We start from the raw sequence: 26804 nt of genomic DNA on the forward strand, positions 1-26804 counted from the left end.
CGGGATGAGCTGGAGCGGAGACCTTGGGGGCCCCTGCCCGGCCTGGGTTCTCACCTCGGTGTATATGGAGGGGGTGAGGTAACACAGCAGCCGCACATCGTCCTCCTGGCAGGCCTTCATGTCCATCATCAGGCAGGTGTGCAGGTCCCCCAGCTGCGTGGCCTGGGCGAACGACTCGTACAGGTTCATCTTCCCTGCCGCCGCTTTGCTAGAGGGGCCACAGGGCGACATGAGCGAGTGCCCCGGGGAGGGATTCCGTCCGACTGCTGCTCGGGGCTGGGCGAGGAGCAGCTCGACTCGGCCGCCTGCCGAGGGAGCTTAGCCCAGCCTGACAGCCCCCCAGAAGGCTCTGCCCATGGACAAGGCTGCTCAGCGGGAAGGAAGGAGGGAGGAACCAAACACGAGCTGAACTGCGAAGACAAGAAGCCCCTGCAGCCACCTGGCTGGGCGGGAATCCCGCAGCGCGCTCCCCGGGTGACAGCAGGATCGCGTAGTGAGAGCCGCCCGCACAGCCCTCTTGGCCGGGTCAGCGCTCAGGTCCATGACGGACGCAGCCTGCCTCTGACCCACCCACCCCGCCCGGCCGCCCCTACCTGGCTCTCAGGTAGTACAGAAGGTGGTAGCCAATCTTGGGCTGTTTCTGATAGAGCTCAGACAAGAGATCGAGCAGCAGAGAGAAGCTGCTGTTGTCTTCCTGCATCTGGCAGAGGTTCCTGGACGGGGGTGGGAGGAGAACAGGGACATTCAGATGGGAGAGAACTGTGCTGAGTGCGAGGGGTCCCCTGCGCAGCCAGCGCAGGGAACCCCGATTCCTGGTCCTGCACGGTCCACAGGGCTGATTTGATAGGGGATGTCTTACCCCGCTATGGCAGTGCCCCCCCCGAGGATGGCTGCGGACATGCAGCACGGCGCCTGGGGAGACTCTGGCTTAGGACACCAGGGCGAGGCCTGACTCGGGGAAGAGTCTGATGTTGTGCAGAGCAGGAGGAGCTGGGATTTCAAGGCCTTGTTTGAAAACTCCTCACTACACAGAATCCACGGAGCTAAATTCCTCCCGTGGGGAAGGGCTGAGGGGAAGCGAGGGGGCCTGAGACTCCACAGCACTCTCCCCCCGCCCCCAGAAGTCCCCACTCAGAGGGAAAGGGCTAGTAAGACACAGCTCCAAGAGCCAGGAATCCCCGGGCTGGCGTCACTGCAGCTTAATGGGGCATTTTAAACAGCAGGTAACTGGTGCAGACCCAGCCTTGGGTCAGCAGTGGCCCAGGACATCGCCACTGTCCAGCCGCCATTTGGGGCCGTGGGGAGTGAGCTGGGGGCTTGGCGTGCACACGGCCACGCAGCATTCTCTTGTGGGTGCCTCTGCATGGCCTTCTGCAGACAGCGCCTGGAACTTTCCTGGCCTGAGCGCGCACAGCAGGAAATCCCAACGGTCCTGGGATACAAGGGGGCAGAGAGCAGCAGCGACTGTATTAAACCCAGCTGTGCAGAGTTCAGCTAGAATGATGGGAGACACCAGAGAAAACCCCAACCAGGGTCAGTTAAAGCTCAGAAAGACTCACCTAAATATTAGGTAAAGTGGCTTCCCCACCGATTCCTCCAGAGACCTGCATGGAAAGCGCATCGTCAGCCGGGCGGCCATGACAGCTTGGCAACGGTCATTTGGGGCTAGAGGAAGCTAACGGTCTAATACACTGCCCTTCAAGAGCACCGCACTGCCCTCCCCAGCATTCAGGGTCTGACCGGCAGCACCCCATCGAATGGGCACAGATGGGGGGTGCGAGAGGCCACTGGCAGAATGGGGAATAGAACCCAGGAGTCCTGACTCCTACAACCGGGGGAAGACTAGGAATTACCGGCTCAGCCTAGGAGGTGCAGGGTGGGGTCCTTGGATCTGGGGTCCCCAGGCAGCAAGGGGGGGCTCCCAGTGGCGTGGCGCTAGCTGCCACCCGTTACTCATGCTAAGCAGCGTGGTGGGGGGTGGTATGTGGTGCACTGGGGAGAACGGTCTCATTCAAGCCCTGGGTGCTGCAGCTGTCTGCTCTGGCTTTGTGCCGTTCGTGACAGCTCTGGTGGTGCACGCTGGGCCAGACGCCGCCGGGGTTTCCTCTGCTCCGTGAAGCTGGGGCCTGCGGAGCAGTCACAGGGAGCAGCGGAAGTTGTAGTGAGAAAAACCCAACGGCCAGCGCGAAAGGATGAGACAGAGAAAAATAAATCCGTACTCCTCTGTGATTTCTTCTGGCAAGACCTCCCCGCGGAAGTGAGCCTTAAATAGCTCCTGCAGGCAGGACGCGAGGATGGATAACTGCTCGGAGTCAAAGTCCTCCTGTGGGAAAGAAAGGCGGGAAAAGAGAAAGTCACTTAAACGAAGCGCGATCTCCGAGCTTCACCCACCAGCTCAGGTCCAGTCGCAAGGGGCAGGGTGAGGGCCTGGCACTGCTGTCTATGGCAAGACACACGCGAGTGCCACCAGATCCATCCTGTTGCTATGGCACAGCGACAAGAGCCGGCTGTCCGAGCTGATTACCAGTGAGACGAGCCCCTAACAGACGCCTGGGTCTGAGCACTTCACAATCACCGCGAGACACTCAGCCACTAATGGCTGGTAATTCAGGGCGACCGGAGTCGGAGCCACACAGCAGGCAAGAGTACTCTACTCCCGCATGGGCTCAGCGCACGGGGCTCTCGGACGCAGCCCCCTGAGGACACACGCAGCCTGGAGATGCTGCAGTGGGCACTGGCATGGAGCCCCGTGTGCTGCCCCATTTGGGACATGCTAGGTTCCTGGCAAGTGGCCAGCATGACCCCTGGCTGGCAGAGCATGGCCGAGGCCCCGCGGGAGCTCCTTTGGGCTCTCACCCTGACGTGTGCCCCAGCCCAGCACTATCAAAGCAGGGGGAATCTGTCATTTGGACACTTGAGATAAGCAAAACTGACAGGCCGCCCCCTTGGCTCAGTGCCCAGGGGCACTTGCCACAGCTAGCAATCAGGGTGGTAAATACGTCACTCAGACGGCCAGCGCGCCCCTCCTCAGAGCAGCTGGGTCACCTTCCCCATGCAGTAATAATCCCCCCAGCCTCTGGCAGCGTGCCTGGGCACCCCACACTGCTCTGCAGCACCAAGACACTTGCACACGGGCGTGCTTCCCCCACAGGATGGTGCTGCTTCCAAGAGGTCTTTGCTTAGTCACATTTCTACGTGGAAACATGAGTGCTTGGATCATGAAGAGCCACCTCCGAGCCCCCCCCAGCTGCTCTCATGTCACCCAGCCTGAGGCAGGAGCGTCGCGTCCGGCTCTGGGCAGCTACCTCCAGGACTTGATCCACAATTTCCTGCATGACCTCACACTGGGCTTCCGTATCGCTGCAGCACAAAAACAAGAGGCAATCCAAGTTACAGCGGGAGATAGCGAGAGCGGAGACAATGGTGCTTTGTACCCAGCCGGCTCTGCGCAGGGGCCCAAAGGACCCCAGAGCTGGAAGGGGGAGTTTTGGAGGCCCTGCTTTGCACAGCTCCGGCACGGGCAGGGAGGCAGGCAGGCCGGCCTACAAGCGCACACTGCAGAGAACATGCTACATTGCTACAAAAGCATTCTGCACACTTTATGGAAAGGCAAACAAACGAGCTAACAGCATAAGATTAAACGCACTTAAAGCCGCCAGTGAGATCAGTGCGGCGTGCTGGGGTCTGGGAAGCAAAGAGCTTCGTCCGCCTGCTTGAGATGGAGCTAATTCCAAGATCGCTGAGGTCAAAAGGGAGGACAGAGCATTCTGCCGGGTGTGGGGACAGAGGGAAGGGAGCTGCTCTCCCAGGGGACAGAGAGCTATCGGGACCCTGACTGGCCAGTATCTGCAGCGATTGTGGAGCAATGCCCCAGCGGCCAGCAGGCCCAGCTAACCAGGTGTCGCGGAGTGTGGGGGGACACAAGGCCCTGCACCCCCGGCTTCCTGCGATTCACCATGACTCTCAGCCAGCCAGTAAAGTAGAAGGTTTATTTCGAAGACAGGAACACAGTCCAAGACAGGTCTTGCAGGCACAGACAACAGAACCCCCCCGCCAATTAGGTGCATCTTGGGGTCTCAGGGGCACCACAGCCCCCTGGGGGGGAAGGTCAGAGCCCCATCTGCCTGCCAGCCATTCCACCAGCCAGCTCCTGAAACTCTCTCCCCAGACTTTTTTTAGTTTCCTGGGGAAAGGTGTCACCTGGCCTCTAACCCCTTCCTGGGTTCTCACATTACATGGTCAGGTATCCTCCCTCACGGCCAGTCTCCCATCCCCCAATGCAGACCGTCCTAGCCAACCTCCCCTGCCTTCCCAGCCAACACTCCCCACTCAGCATTCAAAGATCACATTAAGAACAGTCCCAGTTCGTCACACCAGGGAAAATCAATCCTCCCACCACGGCGCCTCTTTCGCACGGAGGATTGCGCCGCTTGCCCCGGCTATCCTGCAGCTGTTGGGACGCGTGGGCAGGGGGGATAAACCCAGGCCCTGTGAGGGCACCAAGGATTGGGTGTGGCCCTGGAGATGGGGCAGGCTCCAGGCACAAGAGGAGAGCATGGGAAGGCTTCCCCTGCACTGTTGAGGCTGCCCTTGTTCGGGGGACAGAGACTCTGGGGTTCTCAGCCAACATCCCTCGCGGCGTCCCACAGAGAGCGGCTCCGAGGCGGTTGCTCTGATATGCCTGGACAGGACCCCAGTGCCTGAGGGAGACCCCCGATAAAAGAGACAGCTCACGGACTTGTCCGAAGGAGGTGTGGGGGTCAAGCCCTCCTTCGCAGGGCTTTTGGTGCGAGTGTCTGCAGCGTTGCCTCGACAGCGCTGAAGCACCCACATGCTGCTGCATGTAGAGACCTACAGAACACAGCGCGACTGGCCAAGACCAACCTGCCCTTCTGCAGTAACAGGACTTTATCCTTCAAAGACTCGTCCAGCTGGTCCAGGAAAGGTGTGATGTCAACGGGCTCCTCAACGATGGTTTCTTTGATTGGATGGAACCTGAATTCCCTCTTCTTCCCTGCAGTCGAGAGAACAACTGAGGCTCAAGTGAGCTGCCTGCGTGACGGGGCCTAGAACGTGCTGGCACCACTGCAAACCCGAGCCACCAGCCAGACCCGACGGAAACCACTGTGCCACCCCTGTGCTCAGCGCGGCACTGCTGGGTACAGGAGCACGCCACATTCAGCAGCCCGGTTTCCCGGCTCCACCGCCCCAGACGTGTGGTGTACGAGGTGGGACCTGGATCCCAAGTTCGGAGGCATTCAGGGCTGGGGCTCTGGGTCAGGCCCATCCCCAAATATTGGCCCTCTGCCGGTTATCCAAAGACCCCCAAGTGCTTTACTAAGTCAGAAGCCTCACAACCCCATGGGTAGGTAAAGGGGAGTGCTCAGAGACTGGTAAACTGAGGTATCCCGGCTGCCTTCTACACCCGTCCCCAGTCCAGCAATGTGCCCCAAGTCACAGTGCACAGCAGGGGCGGGAGGGACAGAGCCCAGGACTCCCAGTGTCCTGCTCTGATCACTGAAGGGCGCAGTAGAGATGGTGCATCATGGAGCTATGAGGCTCAGATTGTCCAAGGTAACTGATCGCACTTTCAAGCTTCCGGTGTGTGGGGATTTGGGGCTGGCACGCCCAGCGCTCTGCAGGGCACCAGCCTGCAGCACTGCAGACAGCAACCCACCCATGGTCAGGCTGGGCTGCCCCACCCCACCCCATCCCTCTAATCAGAGCGCTGGGGAGACCACAGAGCTGTTCCACCAACGGCCAGCTGAAGAAATGATCCCAGGTGCCTGCAGCTTCTGAGAGCAGCAATTCTGGCCTCCAACAGACCAGCCAGCCCCATGGCCCCAGTCCAGATTCCCAGAGAGGCCTGCTGTGAGTGTAACGAAAACCAAATGTGCCAGGAGTTGTAGGGGCCGGAGAGGGCTGCCTGAGAAAAGAATGAGCCCGTTCCCAAGCCAGTCATCCTGGGGTGGCCAGGGGTTCCCCAGCCAGCAGCGCACCACGTCTCGGTCTAGCCTGGTTCCCATTTCGGCGGGAGACTCAGACCCCAGGAGCCCGTGCCCACGTGACCTTCCCCGGCGCTTGCAGGGGTCAGCTTCCCGGCACCGGTTAATGACTGCAGAGCGCTCGGTAAATGCCCAGGGCCCCCTGCCCTGGGCTCAGCGACTGCTGTTTGCAGGGAGAAGAGGCTTTCTGGGAACTGCTCGTGGCTTGTTCTCTGGGGCCCGATCACTGGGAAGGAAAGGAGGCAGTGAGCGCGCAGAGAGGCAAGAGGCCGCTAATTGCGCTGGGTAAAGATAGCAGCACTTGGAGGGCATTACAGGCCAGTTCCCGCCGCACACAGCCGCTCACCTTTGCTATTCAAGTCCTCTTCATCGTCACTAAAGGCAGCCTCGGCGTTGTCATAGCAACTGTCATCCTTGTCAGACATGTGATTGTCCATTTCCATGGAAACCGGCTCCTCAATTTTGACTGCAGAAACGAAGGCACAGGAGTCAGAATGGGAGCTGGGTTACCCTGGCCATTCAGAGCGCCCTGCGGGCAGGGCAGAGTCCTGGGGCCACTCCACAGGTCTCGGAGAAGGGGGCAGTGCTGGTGAGGGACCCGGCAGTTTACCTGGGGGTGCCCCCAACCCACTGACACTATCTCGAAGCCCCACGCAGAGCACAGAAGGTTTCAGAGCCATGCACCGCCCTTCCTGCTTAGCCATCATCCAGGCCGGCAGGAGAACCTGAGGCCAGTCCCGGCTGGCGGTGCCCAGCGAGACGCGAGGCAGAGTGGAGTCCAGGGTAAAGGGCTGGCCGTGGTGGGCACCCAAGTTTGAGAGCTTTGCCCTAAGAGCCTGGCTTTCAGCGGTGCTCCCATGGCATTCAGCTGCTCTCCAGGGCTCGGCACCTCTGAAAATTGGTCTTGGGTTCCTAGATTCATGGCTGAAAAGCTCCAGCCCCACAATGTAGAGCTGCCTCAGTGAGCCTGCAGCTCCAAGAGCCGTGAGCTGGCCAGGAAAGCCCCCCTCTCCCGGAGGACCCGGGTGCTCTACCTTCGATGGGTGGTGAGGGAGAGCTGCAGAATTCCGGGAATTTCTCCCTCAGCATGGCACGGAGCTCCTTGTCCAGCTTGGGGTTGTCAAACAGAGGGGCCAGGGGTCTGCGTGGGGAGGAGGAAAGGGATAAGAAATGGCCAAGCTAAGATGCATTTCCCGATCCTGCCCATGCACCAAACCAACTGGCTCCCTACACCTCCCTCCTGGAACTGGGAGCCCAGAGCAGGAGCCCCCAGGCCCTGCGGCTGGTAGGCAGAGGCCCAGGCTCCCTTGCCCTGGAGGAAGGTCAGACTTTAGTGCAGAAGAAGGATCAATCGGCACTGGCACTTCCTGCCTGGCTGCTGGTCACCCAGCGTGCATGTACTGAGGGCAGCACGCCCACCCCCAACAGCGCCACCCACCCCATCTCAGAGCCTTTCAATCCCCCCAGTGACAATGCCCCGTTAGGGGAACTAGTCAGGGGCCTGGGCTCCAGGTTCATCCCCCCCTGGGGCTGGGTGTAGCCTCACTTCCAGGAGAGCGCTCGGCTGGGTGAGCTGCAGGCCTGGGATGTCCCCTTCCCGCCTAAGGATCCGGTGGGTCTGTAACTCCGCTCTGAGGGCAGGGGGACCCAGCTGTCGCTAACAGCTGGAGCGTTTGCAGGCTGGCAGCAGATGTGAGGCAGGCTAGGAAGGCACCTGCATGTGAGTTCGTCTGGCAGTGCAGTGACATGTGCCCGCTGGAGAGGGCGGGAGCTCATCTAACCCACCCCTGGCCTGAGCTGTGGCTCTCAGGACCCTCACTCCCGGGCAGGATAAATCCATGGCTGCGTCTTATGCCACGGGCCATAGCCCAAATCAGCCCCCTGCTCTGTGAGGAGCCGTGAGAGGTTTGTCTTTGCTGGGCCAGAGACCGACGGAGCCTGGACAGGGCAGGGGAGCGCAGCGCAGCGGTGTGATCGTATTGAACCGAATGCCTCCTTACGCCAGGACTCGCTTCTCCACGATGTGGGTGAGGGAATTGAACACGCCTTGCCGGACGTGAACCTCCAGTGGCGGGTAGAAGTTGGGAATGATCTGAAAGGGGGATGGAGAAAACAGAATTAGTGCAGCCCTCGGCCTGGCCCAGCTGTTTGGGAGGCCGGGAGGCTGCAGACCCAAGCCCGCCAGCCGAGGGGGTTTAGCAGCTTGTCACGAGGCCAGTTCACTGCCTGTCTGGAATCAAACTGCCCTGGCCACTTGAGCAGCAGATGAACACACCCCGCTGAACTGAGAGGGGGCAGCAGGAGAGGGTTTTACTCCCATCTCCCCTTCCCTCTCCCGTCCCAACGCCCACGCCAGGTTAGTAAAGAGGCAACCCCAAAGCCTAATCTATGGCCTGGCTTAAGGGCCTGGACAACGAGCAGCATTTGGCTGCACACCCTAACCCCGCGTAGGAGTTTGCCCCTCGCTGCTCTCGTCCGGTTTTACTGCAGAGCCGAGCGTCTCGAGGGTCAGCCCCTGGGGTCGGGAGCGAATTGGGAGTTTCAGGGCAGCAGGGACGAAGGGGGCTCTGTGAACAGGGAGCGGTGACGGTAGGCAAACACCCACATTTGCTGCGCTTGGCGAGTGCCCTTGTGGATCGTGGCCCAACAGCAGGCTGTGCTGGGGCTAACTGGGGACAGAGGGAGCATCAAACCCAACCATCCTGACTCAACCCACTAGAGCCCACTGCTGGGAACAATCGCCAGAGTGAGGCATTACCCTGAGCCTCTCAGGTACCAATTCCCCCCACTTTCCTCCTGCCCCAGGGCTGGCAGCGTGACGAAAACAGCTGCTGTGCGGGTCCGGGCTGGCCCCTCCCTACGCCAGCTCCTTGGACTGAAAATACTGGGCGTGTGGAGACTCCAGGTGCAAAGCCTGACTCACTGCTCTGTCCACGCGCCGTGCGCACCCAGCCCACGCTGCCTGCCCCACCAGCTACCCAGCTGGGCGTTTCTGCTGCTCTTCCATGATCCCCTCTCTGGGGGATGGCGCTTCGGCCTCCTCCTATCCCTGACACCCCCCGGAGAGAGCCTGCACTCCCTAAGGAGGTGAGGCGAGGCGTGGGCGGTAAGGTTAATTACATGCAAAGGACAGGACAGCACAGACCAGCTCTCCAGCTGGATGACAGCTCCTGTAATTGCTGCCGGCCTCTGCTCTGGGGCTAAATGCAAACCCGGTGACCTGCGCGAAGATGCATTAGTGCCACTGAGTATCACCGGGCAGTGATCAGCAGTGCCAAGGCGCTGCCAGCCTCGGCAGCTGGTCAGATCACACTGAGTGATGGGCCACAACGCAGATCTCTCAGAGGGAGCCCCTGGGAACCAGCGCAGCGTCTGGGTGACAGGCTGGGGGGACATCAGGGAATCCCCCCCGCCCCAGTGACCAGACAGAATGGTAGCTGTGCCCTCCACCCCTCTGCATCCTTCCCCCGCCGCTCTCCTTACTGTCCCTTCACACCTCTCCAGCTATCCCCGTGCTAAGATCAGCCTCCCGGCCTGTGGGCCAAGCACTAACCCCTGCCTTCACCCTTCCCCAGTGCCGCCCCTGTACGCCATCCTCAGGGGGCCCTCCTGGGTCTGAGCTGTCGCCCCGCTTGGGGGCCTGAGTTTGCTTTAAGCTCTTGGGGGCAGGGACCTTCCTGATAGCCCCCCACTGAGCCGGGCTGGGGCTGGTTTCAGCAGAGCCGGGTGAGGGCTCAGCCACACACCATCTGCTTGGCTGGTTTCCCCACCCAATGACATCGCTGTCAATGCAGCGAGGGTCCTCTCTGCCCCGTCAGTGGCTAGGAAAGGTCCCAGGGCGGGCAGGGGGTGGAACTGAGCCTGTCAAAAGAGCTGCCCCTTGTGAGCCCAGTCCCGCTGTACCAGCCGGGCAGTGCAGGGACCTGGGGCAGGGTGTCTCTGCAGCTTACCCGGCACATGAAGTCCAGCAGCGTGGCTGTGATGGCAGGGTGGGGCTTCATGGAGTGATTCATCACCAGAATGGCCGGCTCTGGAAGGCAGAGAGCAGAAGAGCCGGTCACCCTACACTCCACACTGCGCCAGCACCTCATGGGCCCCCGCTGAGAACGGCAGACGGGACTGAGTGAAACCTCCTCCACGCACCCAGGAGCAAAGGGGGCGCCTTGCCCTCACTCTACACACCCCAACCCCATTCACACTTCCCACCTCCCTAGAGCGTGCGCTTTGGGTCCAAGCAGGCCCTGAACCAGACCCAGGTCAGAGCAGTGCCATCTGCTGTCAGTCCTGCCCTTGTGCCAGTGGATCCCAGCAGCCCCCCACCCTGGGGCTTGAGGGAAGGCTGTGTGATCAGAATGCCTCCCTCCCTCCCCCGCGCTTTGGCCCGCACAGGCAGGGGCGTTCCATGGCCAGCCACAGAGCCCAGGGGAGACGTCTGCTGCTGCAGGCACGGAAACCACAGCTCAAAGCGGCTCCATCAAAGCAGCTCTCGTGCCAGCTTGCAAAGCCCTGCAGGATTCAAACAGGGCCGGGGAGGGGGAGCGGGGCTGTTTGGAGACGAGTTATCAGGCTCTAGCTAGTGAACAGACCCCGTTATCACCGCCCGCTTTGGAACTCCTGTCCAAGCGGAGAGCTCCTGGCTTTGGCTCCGGCTCCAGGGGCCTGAACTCCGGAGAGGACTGGGCTGCACACTGCCAGGGGAAAGAGATACATCCAGCGCTCACCAGCCTCCCTGCTGCTTTGCGCAGAGCACAGGCCTGTGTCGAGACACGGGGCACGTGGGATGGGACCTGCCTGTCCCTCTAGGAACTGGACCGAGAACAAATGAACACACTTCACGCAGGGTACAGCTGAGAGTCACTACTGAGCGAGAGGCGGAAGACTCCCCTCTCCCAGGCCACCCCCGTGAGCTGGCCAGACCCTGCCTGGCTCTGGGCTAGAGGCTCTGTGGAAATTTCAGTACTGGCTGGGAAAGCAGGAGAGTTGGGCGTTGGGGTGGATGCAGGGAAAGGGGCTGGTGCGTCTCCCCCGGAGGAGGGCGGGGAGGCGGCGAGCACACGGTACCTATGTTCATGATGTTGTCCTTCTCGGGGCTGAAGAAGAGCCAGTCGTAGAACAGGGCAAGCTTGGCATTAGAAGCAGCAACGTTGGACTAGGGGAAGAGAAGCCACGTGATCAGGACGGCAGCAGCCTTCCCCCAGCCCGCGCCCCCACTTATCTTCCGCTGCCCCGGTTCTGCCCTGTCCCTGCCTTGTTTTAAAAGAAGGAAGAGTGGCTGGAGCCGGAAGCTGGGAGACAGAGATCCAGCTTCCTTTTGGAAAATCCAGCCCATGTCTCTGTCACACGCTCCCCCAGCGACTTGCCCAGACAAAGATGAGCACCTTGGGCATGTTACCCCCTCGCCCCACACACTCACCGTGCAGGTGGTGAGCAGCCAGCCAATGATGGCCCAGCGAGGGAGGATGTCGGAGCTCAGCACCTCGTTGGACGGATGGACCACCCCACAGATGTAGCGGATGAGGTCGCAGCGCAGGGACTGGCTGTCTGGGGTGGACAGGTACTGCCGCTGGAACCAGTCCTGGTACCGCTTCTGCTGGCCAAACCGCACCTGGAGGGGGAGGAGAAACACACTGGTAGTGGCAGACACACGGAGTCTGGTTCAGAGACAAGAATATCTGGTAGGACGGGCCTGGGACACGGAGCCTTCATTTCTGAGCTGCCGTGGTTCCAATCCAGCGGAGGCTGCAAGTGGCCAACAGTAGCCAAAGTGACTCTCCAGCACATCCCTGGGCAGCATCAGCAGAGGCTGAGGAGTGAAAGGGCCCCAGAGAAAAAAACTCCTGCCACCATCCCCCCTGCTTCACTAGCTGGATGGACAGAACCGAGCTTCCGGCCAGAGACGCCCTGCGCCCCAACAGCCCACGATGCACCCTCTGGGACCCAGGTCCAGCTCTCAGACCTTCGTTTCCTTCCCACGGCAAGCGGCCGCAGCACGAGGAGGAGACAAGCTTCGCTTGCAAGGGGAAACGAACCCTGCCTGGTGTTTGGCCACCGAGAACGGCTGACCCTGGTGTCACTGTGGGGTTCCCATCCCCTCTGGGAAGGAGCTGCAGCTTGGCAGAGCTCAGCTCACCCACCACGCAGCAGCCATATAGAAAAAGCAACCCCCCAGAAACCAGCCATCCCGCCGCAAAGCTCCCCTGCCAAGCCAATGTAATGCCTTTTAATGAGCGTCTCGGCATGCTTCGCTCAGCTCCGGCCGGCCACCCTTCCTTCCCTCCACCGGCGTACGGTGGCCAGAGTGGGGTTAAAAACATGAGAATTCGCCAGACTCCTGACTCCAGCTTCCATACACCGCCCCAGTGCAGAGATCTGCTACCCCAGCCACACAGAAACCAGCAGCAGAGGCATGAGGTCTCCTCCCCCCGCCACCCAGCAGCACACACTGACACCGTGGGGCGAGAAGGCGATGCCTGGCCCATTCAAAGGCCACTAAACCAGACAGCCTAAGGAAACACTCAGCGGGAAGCCCTTCTACATCCGGGGCCAAATCCTATTCTTGGCCACACTAGTGTGAACCCAGAGCAACTTCAATGAAGTCATATGGAGTGACTCCAGATTGACACGGCTGTCAATGAGCAAATCAGCTGGTGCACCCGCTCGCCTCCTGCCACACCCCTCTCTCGGGGATGCTGGAGTTGGCGGAAGACCCAGCTTTCCTGGAAAAACTGAAAGGCTGAGCAGGCCGGCCAAGGGGGCGCCGCTTCCCCCATTCTGCTGACCCCAGTGCGCCCATGGCAACCAGCAGCTGCTGCTCAGTCACTGGGTCAAACCCAGACCAGGCCGGTGGCAGCCAATCTCTCGTGCTCAGGCCCGTTCAACCACCGCCCTGGCCCCCTTGTAGGGAGAAGAGTACCTGGGTCCCAGGCGGCGAAGCACTCTCCCAGCCCGAGGGTGGGCTCTTCAAGCCAGGGCTGAGCCACCCCAAAGGACACCCTGGAGGGACCGTTCTCGTACAGGGCTGGCTTTGGGGATTACCAGGGGCCTCTGCTTTCCAGAGCTGTCAATCTGGCACCTTCCCCAGTGCTAAGGTCACACTTACTTGCCTGCAACTTCACCTGCAAAGAAACCGGCCTTCGCCCAGCCGGCTGCACCAGGAGGATGGATAGGGCAGGGTAGAAGCTCTCCAAGGGCCCCCACCCTCTAGAGCTCATGCACCCCCAATCCCAGTGTGACCGACGGTACCGATTCCCCTCTCCCCTGGCTGGGATTCCTCTGGAAGGGCAAAGCTGTTACCCGGGATGTCATGAAGAGCAGCTTAGTTTCCATGTCAGGGGTGAGACGACAGGCCAGGAACTTGCGAGAGGTCCTCAACTGAAGGAGCTGCAGGACACCTAGAAAGAGGAAAAGCCAAGAGGTCTGTACCTGCGCACCCCCAGCCAGAATCACCATGGCATCTGGGGAGAGCTGACCCCACTGTCCACACTGGCTCCTGGCCTCACAGCGGCTCCGAAAGTTCCTGTTAGACCAGGGCTTTGGGTATCGGGGGGGGGGGGGGGGATTTCGCTGAGGCTCCAGCGCTAACCACTAGTTCTGGGGTCCATTCGCACTGACCCTCTCCACCAAGGCTGCCAGCAAGAGACCAGTGAGTGTCAGCTGTGACGCAGCCACCTGTCTGCCATGTGAGCCGCCAGCTTGTCTCAGCTGCCCACGAGCCAGCAGGCCTACGGCAGCCTCTACTCCACTGCCAATCCGAGCCACCAGCATTCCTTTGGGCCCCCATGGCATGGCTGTCCAATGGCACTGGGGATGTGGGTCCTAGTCCTCAGGGCTAGACGGGAGAGGAACCCCCGGAAGGCGAGGGGAAAGCTCCACCCGAAGACAACGAGGGGGAGAGAGGTCTAGATGAACTAGGTCCCAGAGGCCGGAGCCAGGCGAGGTGTGAGAACGGGAAGCTGTGATATCGGCAGAGGCGGTTTGTTGTTCCCTGGCAGGACTTGACTGATTTACAGATCTGCTCGCTCTGACGCAGGTGCAAGGGATCAGAGTTATGGACACCACGTGCACTTTGGTCTGTTGGCATTGAAACCATTTCAATACACCCAAAACCCCATCCTCACCTCCGGAGGGTGGGTGGAGAGGAGACAGGTTTTGCCTGCTTACAAGCAGAGAGCCTGAATGCTGGCTCCCGGGAGCTCTGCATGGAGTGAGCTGCACATCAGGGAAAGGCAACCTCAAAGAAGCCTTGCTTAATAAATGCTCCCAGCTCCCACCAGGTGCTCGGGAGGGAACAATCACAGCTCCCTGCGTGCCCAGCTCTCCTGCGGGGCAAGGCCTCCCTTCTCTGCCAGCCCCAGCACTTTGCGACAGGCTCTCCTGGGCCTGCCCAGCCTGGTGAGGTTCACAGCACATGGGATTGAGTCAGGCTCAAACCCGAAAGCAGACGTGAATAGCCAGCTGCCAGAGGTAACTGCGGTCCTGCATCGTGCTCAGGCCAGGCTCTCAGCAGTGCACGAGGGCAGAGAACAGCAGCACAAAACCAAACACCTCCACCGAGGCAAAGATTCGGGGGGGGGGGGGAAACGAGGACACACCGTATGGCCCTACAGCACGAGGCGCCAGCTGTGTGGATGCTGGGGAGAGGAGACAGACGGGGACAGCTGCGGACCGATTTCCCCGGGTGAGGGGGAAGTTGCTGGGAAGCTGGAGTAGCGCCTGTGAAGTGCCCAGGGACGAACAGCTTCAGCGGGAGGTCGGGGTAAATTCTCAGTGAGTTTAGAGTGGTAGGAAGAAGCAGGACTGAGCACCTGGAGACCGAGGACCTCTCCCTACCCTAAGGATGGGCAGGGCTACGCACACCAAAGCCTCCAGAACCGCGTCCCAGCCCCAGCACCCAGGGACCCTCCTTCAGGGACGTGGAGAGCTCAGTTATGGGGCCCCTTCAGCCCTTGGCCTCTCCGCCGAGGCTGCCAATCATGGGGGTGGGCCTGGCAAAGGGGAAGGAGGCTGGGATCAGGAGGCTTAATGAGGTTTTGATTAGAAGATACATGTTGGGAGCTTGCCTGAGTGGAGCCAGAGTTCTTTAAAGTGCCATTAACACGGCCCCCCGGGACAAGGCACTGGGATAGTGGACTTTCAAGTCCTCCTTCGGAAAGCTCATTAGAACTGCTGCAGAACAGCTAACGAGGAAACGGCCTCCAGAGCAGGGAATAATTTATACTGAGACATAGAGAGATCTAAAATAAAACAAGCCTATTTTAATCAGGCCTGTGCGGCGAGCTCTGTAGCAGAGTGTTCCTGCTCGTCAGGTGTGCCAGCACACTGGGGAAGGATAATCACAGCAGCATCTGCTGCCCTAGCTCGATAGTTCAAAGGTTCCCCAGCTCTCTTTCCGGGGAGTTTGCAGAACTCAGACACTTTCCATCACTGGGAACCACCTTCAGCTTTGTTTTCAGCTCAGACAATTAAAAATATTCATTACAATGAAGGAAACTTTTAAGTCCAGAACATGTAATCAAACTGCACCATGTTTTCCTGGGGTCTGCCTGCCTTCTCCCTACTTGTAATGAAGGTTGGCTGAATTATTGATCATGCCATCTGGAAGGCTGAGAGCCCAGATGTGCACCAGGCCCTTGCGGTACGTAAGGAAATGGGGAAGCCACTTGGGGGACAGCCTGTGGCAGAAGCCCAGCCCAGCTCCTTAGCTGCCCATGGCCAAGGGGGCAGCAGCAGGCAGGGCACATCTTACTGTGTTTAAGCGTGGGCCAAGAGTGGCTTTGGAGGGGAATCGGGCTCTGCTTAGAGCTGGACTCACAAATGCCCTTTTAGAGGTGTGCGCGCAGGGGAGCCCAGCCGAACAGACCGGGATATCGGAGCTGAGAAGCAGCTAGCCGCTGGAACTCTGCTGAGGATTTATGTCTGGCCCCGGGCGAGTCATGGAGCCCCGAGGACGAGGGCTCTGCTGGAGGGGAACAAGCTACTGCACTGGATTCTCCCCACACGGCTCTGCCCACAGTCCGGCAGCGCAGACTAAGCGGTGCGGACAGTCCTCACTCACAACCGCCTGGCCCTTGCGCTTGGCTGTGCCTAGCTATGAGGATGCAAAGGTGTGTGCGCACAGGCGCTGGGACACCACGCGTGGCTGACCTGCGGCCAGAGAGCCCTGGCAGAGGCTCCGCAGGGTAACCTCCCGTCCGCCCCCGGTGCCCCACCTACCTGTGAACTGGGCGCTCAGCGCCTGCGGATTGTGGATAATGTCTTTCCAGAGCTGTTCAAACTCGGGTATCCTAGCAACATTCTGCAAGAGTCTCACCAGGTCCCGGCCAATCATGAAGCAGTCCATGAACTTGGGGAAGGGAGAGGGGAGATCATGTATTGTTTCCCTGAGGAGGGGGCTGTGGGGAGGGGTGGGGGAGGGACCGGGAACATTCAGTTCTTGAACCTGAGAGCAGCTCTGGATGATTCACTCTCCTGCCCTGGCAGGCTGTTCTGCTTTTGAAGACAGCAGGTTCTAAAGAGGCTGGGTGACAGGCGGGAAGGTCAATGGCTATTTTAAAATGTTCTCTGGTGTAAAACAAACAATGGGGCCATAAATCTAGCCCTTTATCTCCACAACTGGGGACAGGCCCTGAAGCTCAGCGCTTGATGCTTGAGCCGACATGCCCAGCTCAAGAGAAGGCGGGTGGGGGGGGGGGGGGGGACAGATGTGGGGTGCAGGGGCTGACCCCTACCGGCTGTGGAGAGCCAACCCCCAGAGGCCTCCAGCCTCCTCTGCCAAACTGGGGGTTCTGTGGCTTCTAGCACATGGGTGGAGATTGGCTGCCACGCTCCACTCAGCCAGCTGCACACCTGAGATGCTGGCATTTTGGGCAGCTGCAGCTGGCCAATCAGAAGGCATCAGTGCCGGTGATGAGCTTGGGCCTGGACATGGGACAGAGGCCCCACAGGAACTAGCCCCATCAAACCAGCTGTTCTCAGTGCCAGGGGGAAGAGAGCTGGGCTGAGAACACGCCAACCAATGGGCAAACTTCCAGCCAGGCATGCAGGGAGCAGAGCCCAGCGAGCCGCTGCGGGTGCTGCTGCCCGCACCCCAGACTGGCAGGGCTCAGGGTTCTGGCGGAGGAAGGACCACAACCAGGTGTCTGCTAGGACAAACAGGTCTCCCCCCCCCCGCCTCCACAGCTGCACCCAGACACTCCCGCTGCCAGCACCCCCTCACCCGTTCCCGGAGCAGGGAGATGCAGAAGTCCACCTCCTTCTGGCGCAGGGCCTGGAGCTGCGAGGTGCCGTGATGGTCCACGATGAGCCGCAGGTAGGTGTACACGGCCATGGCAATCAGGATACTGCTCTTGAGCACCCACTCTCTGGAAGCAAGCGAGGGACAGCGCCTTGAGCCAGCACCACCCTCCTGCAGCCGAGACCTGCCCAGCGCTTTCCAGCCCAGAGGTGGGGAAACTGAGCCATGGGAGGAAGCAACTTCTCCACAGTCCCAACTCAGCAGGTCCTGACCCCCAGCCCTGCTCTAAACACTGGATCACATGCTTTCCCGGAAGGGGTCAGGAGCAGGACGACACAGCTTACCCGGACTACGGTGAGAGCCACTCACCTCTCCCCTGCAGCTTGTTATCTGTCGAGGCCCCAGGCCCATCAAATCCAGCTTCTTGTATCCCCCAGCTGGCACATGCTCAGCCCGGCTCACCCCGGGGGAAGCACTCGCCACATAGGGACACAGGCTTTTTCACCCAGCACGAGTGTGCAGGGTCCCCCACTTGGGGACTGCGTTACAAGCCCCAGGGCGTCTCTCCCCCTGCAGAAGAGCAGATGGCACCGCCCTAGGCTCAGGGAGCCACAAGCTAGCGTTAGAACATCCTCCTCACCCCGGTCCCAGCTCTGTGCCTCCCATGCTGGCCATTTGGTCTATGCCCTCATCCACCCAGTGCTGCGTCTCCGCCACATCCCAGCCCTGCCAGCGACCCCTCCCCTCTCTGCCAAGAGCCTGGCTTCTCCCATCTGCACTGCCAGCAGTCTGGGGCAGGCCGGGTTTCCCTGGGTGGACAGACAGTTCTGCATACATTTACAGGGCCGGCTGTGGCACCCCACACGGTAACTGTGTATGCCGGTGACAAGGGGAATCAGCTGTTGGGGCAGAGAGAAGCTTTCAGCACCCGGCAGCTCTCATGGCACCAATAGCCTGGACCCAGTGCACACAACACAGGGTAACTAGACGTAGGGAGATGCCCGATGCCCGGCATTAGATGGCACGAGCTCAGCCTGTCGGAGCAGATGGCTCCAGCAAACGTTGGGAGCATCCGGACCAGACAGTCACACGCCACTGATGTTAACAGAGCATCAGCTTTCGAACAGCAGCTCCTCGCATGATCAGGCTGCAGCTCCGTGCCGCCGCCCCGCTCGCATACTGCGCACATCATACAGTGCGCAATCTGGCGCTGCAGAAAGATGCTGTGCCCCGCGGCTATGGGACGAGCGGCCGCGCGGGAGCAGGCTGGGTGCGTACCCGTATTTTCAGTGAGCACAGCAAGAACGGCTCTGGCAGCCTTCAGTGGCACGCCAGCTAGCAAGCCAGGTGCTCCCCTCGCTCGGCGGAGCAGGAACGCCAGGAGAAGCAAAGGAAAAGGCTGAGTTTAGGAACGGGAGGGTGGACGGACTGAGACCAGCGTAACAGGCTGCCCACCAGGGAGATGCACGAGGTTATCGACTTGGCTCCTCAGCAGAGGGGCTGGGAGCAGCATCAGATGAGAGACATTTGGGCAACACACTGGACTCAGCGCTGCAGGGACCAACCCTGCCTCGGAGAAGGGGGAGGGGCTGGGAGACTAATCAGACCTTTCCCTCCAGTGCTAAGTCCTAAGCACCTGCCCCCCTCAACGCCCGGGTCGCTAACCCAGGCAACTGCCTCCAGCATCCGACAAGGATGGGCCCTCGCACGCTGCAGACAGTGACCCTCCTGGCCCATTACAGGACTGAAGCTGACTTCTCCCAGATGCATTAGAATCATAGAATCTCAGGGTGGGAAGGGACCTTAGGAGGTATCTAGTCCAACCCCCTGCTCAAAGCAGGACCAATCCCCAACTGGCCCCCTCAAGGATTGAACTCACACCCCTGGGTTTAGCAGGCCCCCTCTGGAGCCAGGCCAGCAGGTGACTAGGTTTTGCTGCCCATCTAGCTAGTTACTTTGACCACCCTCCCCGTGCAGTGCCCGGGCCCTAACAGGCTCCAGAGGACAGGCACACAGGAGTTCTGGGACTGAGACCTTTATCCCCTCACACGCTCTCACCTGCAGTTCCGTACTGCTGCCATTTACCTAGGGTGACCTATTCCCTCCGGACCCCTGCAGCATCAGAACCGATTCCCTCCAGCTGAACACAATGACCAATACTGCCGGCCAGTAAATTACCCAGCCTTGCTATTTGCAGCCATGAACTGGGAATGGGCCAGACTAGCTCGGTGCCTTTAGTGTGATTGATAATCACCCCCATGGCTCGGCTGGGCGAGCTGTAAATCAGAGCTCTGCACAAGGGTCACTGCGTATGCTACAGCTGTAACTCCAGGAGATAATGGCTCAATGGCAAATGAGTCAGCTGCCCTAAATCACCCGGGGGGGGGGGGGAGAAGAGAGCCCACGAAGATGTGACACGTGTTTGCTTTCCCAGGCACTCTAGACTGCCCCTAACCCCTGCGCTAGCACGCAGCTTAACCAGGCAGTTGAGCTGTCTGGACTGGCAGCAAGAAGCGGGGGGGTTGAAGTTGCATCTGGGCAGTGCCTGGAATCCTTAAGGAATGAAGCCTGGTAGGCTGTCAGATCAGTTTCCTCCTCTCGCCGACCAAGGTGCGTACAAACATAAAACCATTGTCAGAAGGGGTCAAGAGGCCGCCTGCAGCCCCAGGATTAATGGATCCGGCAGGCAGAGCAAATGAGCTTTTTCGAAAACATTTAGAGGCAGTGTCATGTTCGCTTGGCCATTAGCGGCCAGTGGCTATATTATCCAGCCTAGCAGAGGTGGCGCGCTCGCCTCCTCTCCAAGGCAGCCGGAGCTCAGGGAGTGGCTCTGCTGTTGCTGTATTTAATTAAACCAAGCAGTCGACATTCTGAATGCAGAATTAGATTTTCTCATGTGCTGTTTAATTAAAGTCTTGGCTTCCCCCTAATCAAAGGATATAAATCCCAGCAAAGAGCTGCAGGTTCTCCCTGCAGGCGCATTCCCAGGGCTCGGCTCTGCTTGTGCTCAGGCATTCTCTGATCTGCTACAGACCGTGCTGTGGAAAATCGAGCAATGCCTCCAAATGGGGCTTAGCCTTTCCCCTCACATCGTTTCCCCGACAAGCTCCTCTCCTCAGGGGAAATCTCCTGGGATTGAATGCGCTGGGCTGGCTTCTGCAGATCCCAGGCCAAATGTGGCTTTGAATCACATGGGAGAGAAGTTGCTTTTCCCCCTGCAAACATTTTCTAGTCATTTGTTCGCAAGCAAAACCAGAACATAATTTGGCAAGATGTGCAGGCTGCTTCAGAGGAGCCCCTGGAGCCGAGCAGCAGTGGTGCCGGGACAGGACCTGGCAGGGCCACGCTGGGGCCCAAGGACGGAACAGCGGGGATCGGGGGCAGGGGCAGGGCTGAGGTGCATCAGCTGAGCTGGCGGAGGGAAGCCCTAACCGTGCTGCCCGCTAACGGTTACATAAACACGCAGCCTAAGAACTCCCAGTTGTTTTCTAGGCCATAGCAACAAGTCCCGGCCCCCGGCCCCCTCCGGCAGTGCAGGTTCCCAGCAGATGCACTAGATGGCACTGCACGGCAGTGCGTAGGGAAAGGTCCCTTGCACAGTGGTACGCGGGAGCTGTGCTGTGATTGCTAAGCGCAGCAATCAGTGATTTTAGGAGAATTGCTGTTATTATAAACAGCGAGTCGTGAAAATCAATCATCTATTTAAAAGCAATGACGCCGCCCAGCTGAGGGCTGCGCTACCAAGTCTGTTTATCATCAGTTAGCCCCCACGTTACCAACAAAGGACAATGCCGCCCCACTGTCTGGCCACAGCAAATCACTGGTGGTTGCAGCCCCAGTGAAGCGGGGAGCTGTTGTTTAAGCACAGGAAGCTGTCAAAGATCAGCTCTTGGGCAATGAATTCCAAACCACTCCTCTAAGAGGAACACCCTCCATCAGGACTTTGAAAAGTCAGGAGAAAAATATTCCTAGGAAACTGCCCCAGAGAGTCCTGGATGTTCTGTCCATGCCACAAGGTGACCAAGTCCCATTGTTTCAGCGGGAAGCTGGTCACATACAGGGGAAGGCGTCATGACAGCGCATTGCACAACTGGCTAGGAGCATTATGGGATATCAGCTTCCTGTGACCCACCAGGCGCAGGTCACCAGGCTAGAAGAACCGATGGTCTGATCCCGCCTGGCTTCGCCAGCTGCATTACAAAATCCCCAAGAGGTTACAGCCAGTTGTGCCAAGCGGGACACTCGGGAGGCAGCCAACAACTGGTGCACGCTGCCGGCCCCAGGGCTTGGGAACGAGGATTTCATGCCACAGCTGAAGATGTGCTTACGGGCGTGCTGCAGCCGCACAGTGGATTTCATGACAGGAGAACGAGGTCCATGCCCTGCCGTGGACTCGCGGCGAAGCCACGTTCTGTATTGGCCAAATCCGGTCCCGAGGGGCGGGGCCAGTTACTTGCAACCCCAGTGCATCGCCCAGCTGACTGTCCACAAGCCAACCTATGTGAAAAGCTACCAACATGTCCCCACCCACCCCAAACACGCAACCCCTCCCACACCCCTTGCCATGCCCAAGCAGGGAGGTCTCCATTAGCCCCTCGGATGGCCAAAGAGCCAGTTCTCCCCATCACCGGCCAGCCCGCTGCTCCCGCCAGTCAGGAGACATCTCCCAGCGACACCGCTGCGGCCCACTGCACCATACCTTTGCTCAGTCAGTATGTCAAGGACATTCTCTGCCAGCCAGATATTCTTCGCCGTCACATCCCCACCTGCAACCAAGAGCACAACATGGGAGCAAACAGCCACTTACGTTAATCGATGTAATTGTCTGTGGTGTCAGCTTTATCCCAACCAGCCACCGTCTCAGCCCCAGCCCCCGCGCAGCAGAGCGCTATAATTACAGTCTTTTCCTCCCCAGCTCAGCACAAGCCTCACATCTGGCCCATCCTGCCTGCCACAGAGGTACCTGGCTGCTTCCAAGCACGTGTTCAGCGTGTTCCCAGAAACAAGTATGGCGATTGCCATCATTTTCTGTTGTATCAAAAAAATGGAGGGGGTCTTTGTTCCTAGAGCGTGCTTCAGAATGGAACTGTCAGTTTCTGGAACACAGAGTCAATAGTGACCTTTCTGGCAAACAGAGCGAGAGCCAGAAAGGGAAGAGATTTGGTGTTTAGGGGAGAGGGGGAGTAAAAGCCAGACACTTCAGAGAGTGCCTGGGACAGGAAAGCAATCCGTCTGATAGGAAACCGGGGAACACTGCTCCAGGCATTTAGGTATAAATGTAGCACTGTGAGTAGAGCAGGCAACTAGGACTCCTGGGTTCTATTCCCAGGTCTACCACTGAGTCACATCATGAGCTTGGGCAAGTCACTTCTCTCTGGGCCAGACAATCTGCAAAGCTTAGCGGATGTCTGCAAAGCGCTCTGAGATCTTCAGCTAAAGGCCTGATGGGAGTGCAAAGTCTTATCGTGGATTCATAGATTCCAAAGCCAGACGGGATCATTGTGATCATGTCGTCTGACCTGAATAACACGGGCCAGAGAGCTTCCCAAAATAATACCTAGAGCAGAACTTTTAGAAAAACATCCAATCTTGATTTAAAATTGCCAGTGATGGAGAATCCACCACACCCCTTGGTAAATTGCCCCAATGGTTAATAACCCTCTCTGTGGAAAATGTACACTTTATTTCCAGTCTGCATTTGTCTAGCTTTAGTTACCAGCCATTAGATCATGTTATGTTTTTCTCCGCTAGACTGAAGAGGCCCTTATTACATGTGTTCCCCATGTAGGTACTTACAGACTAATGAAGGCACCCCTTAACCTTCACTTTGTTAATCTAAATAGATTGAGCTCTTTGGGTCTTTCACTACGAGGCAGGTTTTCGAATCCTTTACTCATTCTCGGGGCTCTTCTCTGAACCCTCTCCAATTTATCAACGCTCTTCTGGAATCGTGGACACAGGATCCCAGCGACAGTCACACCAGTGCCAGATCCAGAGCTAAACTAACCTCGCGGCTCCTACTCAAGATTCCCCTGTTTATGCAGCCCAGGACGGCATGTGCTCTTTTGGCCACAGCGTTGCACTGGGAGTTCAGGTTCAGCTGACTGTCCACTACGACGCCCAAATCTTTCTCAGTCGCTGCCTCCCCAGAGAGAGAGCCTGGCCTACATTCTTTATTCCTAGACATATACTTTTATATTTAGCCATCCTAAACTGGCCAGTCCAGATCGCTGTGAATCAGTGACCTGTCCTCTGCATTATTTATCGCTCCCCCAATTGGTGTGTCATCAGCAAACTTTCTCAGTGATCAGTTTATGTTTTCTTCCAAGTCATTGATAATGTTAAATAGCGTCAGGCCAAGAACTGACCCCTGCAAGACCCCTCTGGAAACACACCCGCTCAATGACAATTACATTCGGAGATCTGAATGCAGTGTTGTTGTAGGCTGTCAGTCCCAGGATATGAGAGAGACAAGGCGGGTGAGGTAATATCTTTTACTGAACCAACTTCTATTGGTGAGAGAGAAAAGCTTTCAAGCTACACCGAACTCTTCTTCAGGTCTGGGAAAGGCACGAAGTGTCACAGCGAAATACAAGGTAAACAGCTAGCACATACTGGTCCCTTAGCACATGAGCTAACCTCGCTCTTTGATCTTGTATTTAGCTGTGACACTCTTAGAACATTTCCCAGACCTGAAGAGCTCCGTGCAGCTCGACAGCTTCTCTCTCTCAGTTAGTCCAATAAAAGATATCGCCTCACCCACCTTGTCATTCCAAAAGCCAATCCTTAGCCAGCGTTCAATACCTTTAATGCGTGCTATGTTAATTGTACATCATTTTCCGTCTTCATTGACTGAATCCCGTATTAGCTGCTCTGAGATGAAGGTAAAGCTGTTAAGCCTATAATCACCTGGATTATCCCATTTACCCTCTTTAAAAACTTGGCACAACATTTGCTTTCTTCCAGTCTTCTGGAACTTCCCCAGTGCTCCAAGACGAATTAAAAATTAATGTTAACAGTCCCGCAAGCTCCCAAGCCTGATCTTTTCAAACTCTTGGATACAAGTTATTTGGATTTGCTGATTTAGAAATGTCTACCTTTAGTAGCGTCTGTATACCATCTCCAGAGATATTAGTGGAATGGAAAGTGTTAGCATTACCATATGATGAGACTCTCACCTGTTTTCCCCCCAAACTCAGAACAGAAATTTTTATTGAACACATCTACCTTTTCTGCATTATTATTGATAATTCTAACATTTCCATCTAGTAATGGAGCAATACCATTGTCGGGATTCTATTTGTCCCGAATATATTTCAAAAACACCTTACTGTCCCTAACTCTGGGGACACAGATTTCTCCATGTGTCCCTTTGCTTCCCTTATCAATTTTCCACCATTCCTGAGTGAAAGTCCCTACTATCAACTTCCCATTTCTTACAGCTGCCTTTACTTCCCCTTTAAACGAGGTCACCAACATGAAGCTGGAGCACTTTGCTAACAGTGCTAGAAGCTCAGAGCTGTACTCAGACGTTTGGAAATACAGACACGCATATGAGGCACATTGCAAGCAATTGCAATATGATCATATCATAAAAATAGCAAAATGCAGGACAGCAGTGTCATTAGAGTAGAATTGGGCCCCGCACAGGGAAACAGGGACACCATCACCAATGGTTTTTTAAGCTATTCCATGTTTATCACATCGTGCACATCGGGGGAGGGGGCAAGACCGGGGAGGCTGGTTCGTTCTCAGCACTTGGCCCTCTGAACCCAGCCTTGCCCACCCTGTCCCTGCAGCCGAGGGGATGGTTTCCATTTCCAACTGGGCCAGCCCACGTCACAGATGTAACCAATAAAAAAGAAATGTCAAGTTTTATTATGTGACGCAAATTCCTCCTCCCTGGACGTAGGTGCCTAGCACTGACGTGCAGAGAGATGGCTCTGTGGACCTGGAATGGCACAGAGGGGGCCACGTGGCCAGGCCCTGGCCCTGCCCATCTGGAGGGCATTACAGGCCCTGCATGGGAGAGTCCTGGCTCACAGGACGCGAGCGTCTCCCTTGGCTGCCCGGATGTCAGAGATGGGGCGGGGCTGGGCTGGGCTCAGTGGTTCTACTGGGCTGGGCCACAGGGACTGAGCTGCTGACAAGCTGAGAAATCCACACGCCCGCTGGCTGTTCCCGAGGCTTTATTGGCACTAGCTGCCTAACCTCACCCTGCTTCTCGCCGGCCCAACCCGGGATTAACCCCTCACAGGGAGGACGCTGGGGCTATCGCAGATTCCCAGGCCTCGGCAGCAGCCCCACTAGCCCCTCCATGCTCGAGCCAGTCCCTGACAGGCAGGTTTAGCCGGCTCTTGGAAATGCACCACTGCTGCAAAGCGAGGCTCTGAGAGGTGGGCGTGGGCTACCTCCATTGCAAGCCCAGACCCAGCCCAGCTCGGGCAAGGTGTCACGCCAGATTCAGACCTGGACCCCAAGCCAGGCAGCGCACGGTGTTCCAGCTGCCATGGGATGGGCCTCCTGCTGCTGCAGCCATTGCTGGGCCGGGCCCTGGAGCAGTGCAGCGCGACGCGACAGGGGCCAGTCCCTGCTGCTGCCCAAGGCAGTACTCACCTGCAATCTGCTTCATGAAGGTCATGCAGACGCCATCTGCCCCGAGCACCCCGCTCTTCACCAGCTCCCGCAGCAGCCATACCAGCTAGAGACAGAGACGAGCAGAGCCAGCATGAGACGGGGAATTTGGTGCTGCTTCAAGCGCAGATTTCAGCACAGCCTTGGCCACGGAGCCACGACTACACCTCCGCAGCACAAGACACACACCCACAGCCCCAAGGTCACATCTCAGAGGGTGTTAGCAGCCATTGGGGTGGGGGGGAGAACACCCATCCAACATTGCTCTCTCCTCCACATCCCCTTCCTGCTTATGCTTCCAATCCCATCACCAAACCCCAAGATGCTGAGTCCCCTCAGGGCCTGCAGTCCCCTTTCCGCTCTCACCAGGGCCGATATCGGGTTCCCCTCTCACCTGAGTCCGACAGGCATCCTGCAGCTTCAAGTACTTTTCCATGAGAATCTGGTTGATCTTGTTTAGAACAATGTTCATGCCATCTCGGCTCACCAACGCCAGGTCCCGGTAACACTGCAGCAGAGACAACGCGGGGGGAGATGGGTATAGGTACAGCATAATGAACTCATTGATTTATAAAGCCCCTGAACCTGCCTGAGGGTTTGGGACACTAAATAAACTAGCACTCGAATCGGCACGTAAAGCAGGAGCATCCCCGGGGATCCAGACAGAGGGAATAGCCCAGGTTCTGCAGGAGAGCCAAGCTCTCTTCCTCTCAGACTTGGCCTAGCCACTGTCACACCAAGCTAGAGTAAATTCCACCTGAGTCCCCTCTCAGGCTAGGTCTACACTACCCGCCTGAATCGGTGGGTAGAAATCGACCTCTTGGGGATTGATTTATCGCGTCCCATTGGGACGCGACAATCGATCCCCGAATCGGCGCTCTTACTCCACCAGCGGAGGTGGGAGTAAGCGCCGCCGACAGAAAGCCGCAGAA

At 58.1% G+C, this 26804-nt stretch overlaps 1 protein-coding gene across 2 annotated transcripts in view; it reads right to left on the reverse strand.

The window, feature by feature from the left end:
• INTS3 (integrator complex subunit 3) overlaps positions 1-26804 on the reverse strand; it is a 63982-nt gene that overhangs the window by 19285 nt on the left and 17893 nt on the right. Inside the window, exons 4-21 of one of the 2 annotated variants that reach the window (XM_034792095.1) lie at positions 26267-26380; positions 25855-25939; positions 21938-22004; positions 17221-17365; positions 16218-16347; positions 13299-13396; positions 11419-11610; positions 11067-11154; positions 9956-10035; positions 8006-8097; positions 7040-7146; positions 6352-6471; positions 4885-5014; positions 3306-3360; positions 2220-2323; positions 1560-1604; positions 594-713; positions 55-208 (exon numbers count right to left, since the gene is read on the reverse strand). In XM_034792095.1, the coding sequence (XP_034647986.1) occupies positions 55-208; positions 594-713; positions 1560-1604; positions 2220-2323; positions 3306-3360; positions 4885-5014; positions 6352-6471; positions 7040-7146; positions 8006-8097; positions 9956-10035; positions 11067-11154; positions 11419-11610; positions 13299-13396; positions 16218-16347; positions 17221-17365; positions 21938-22004; positions 25855-25939; positions 26267-26380 (1926 nt within the window). Of the gene's footprint in view, positions 1-54; positions 209-593; positions 714-1559; positions 1605-2219; positions 2324-3305; positions 3361-4884; positions 5015-6351; positions 6472-7039; positions 7147-8005; positions 8098-9955; positions 10036-11066; positions 11155-11418; positions 11611-13298; positions 13397-16217; positions 16348-17220; positions 17366-18516; positions 19064-21937; positions 22005-25854; positions 25940-26266; positions 26381-26804 lie in introns of those variants that run through there. The other variant, XM_034792097.1, reaches the window with a different exon arrangement.

Source organism: Trachemys scripta, chromosome 16 (genome assembly GCF_013100865.1).
Source record: "Trachemys scripta elegans isolate TJP31775 chromosome 16, CAS_Tse_1.0, whole genome shotgun sequence".
Lineage (NCBI taxonomy): Eukaryota > Metazoa > Chordata > Testudines > Emydidae > Trachemys > Trachemys scripta.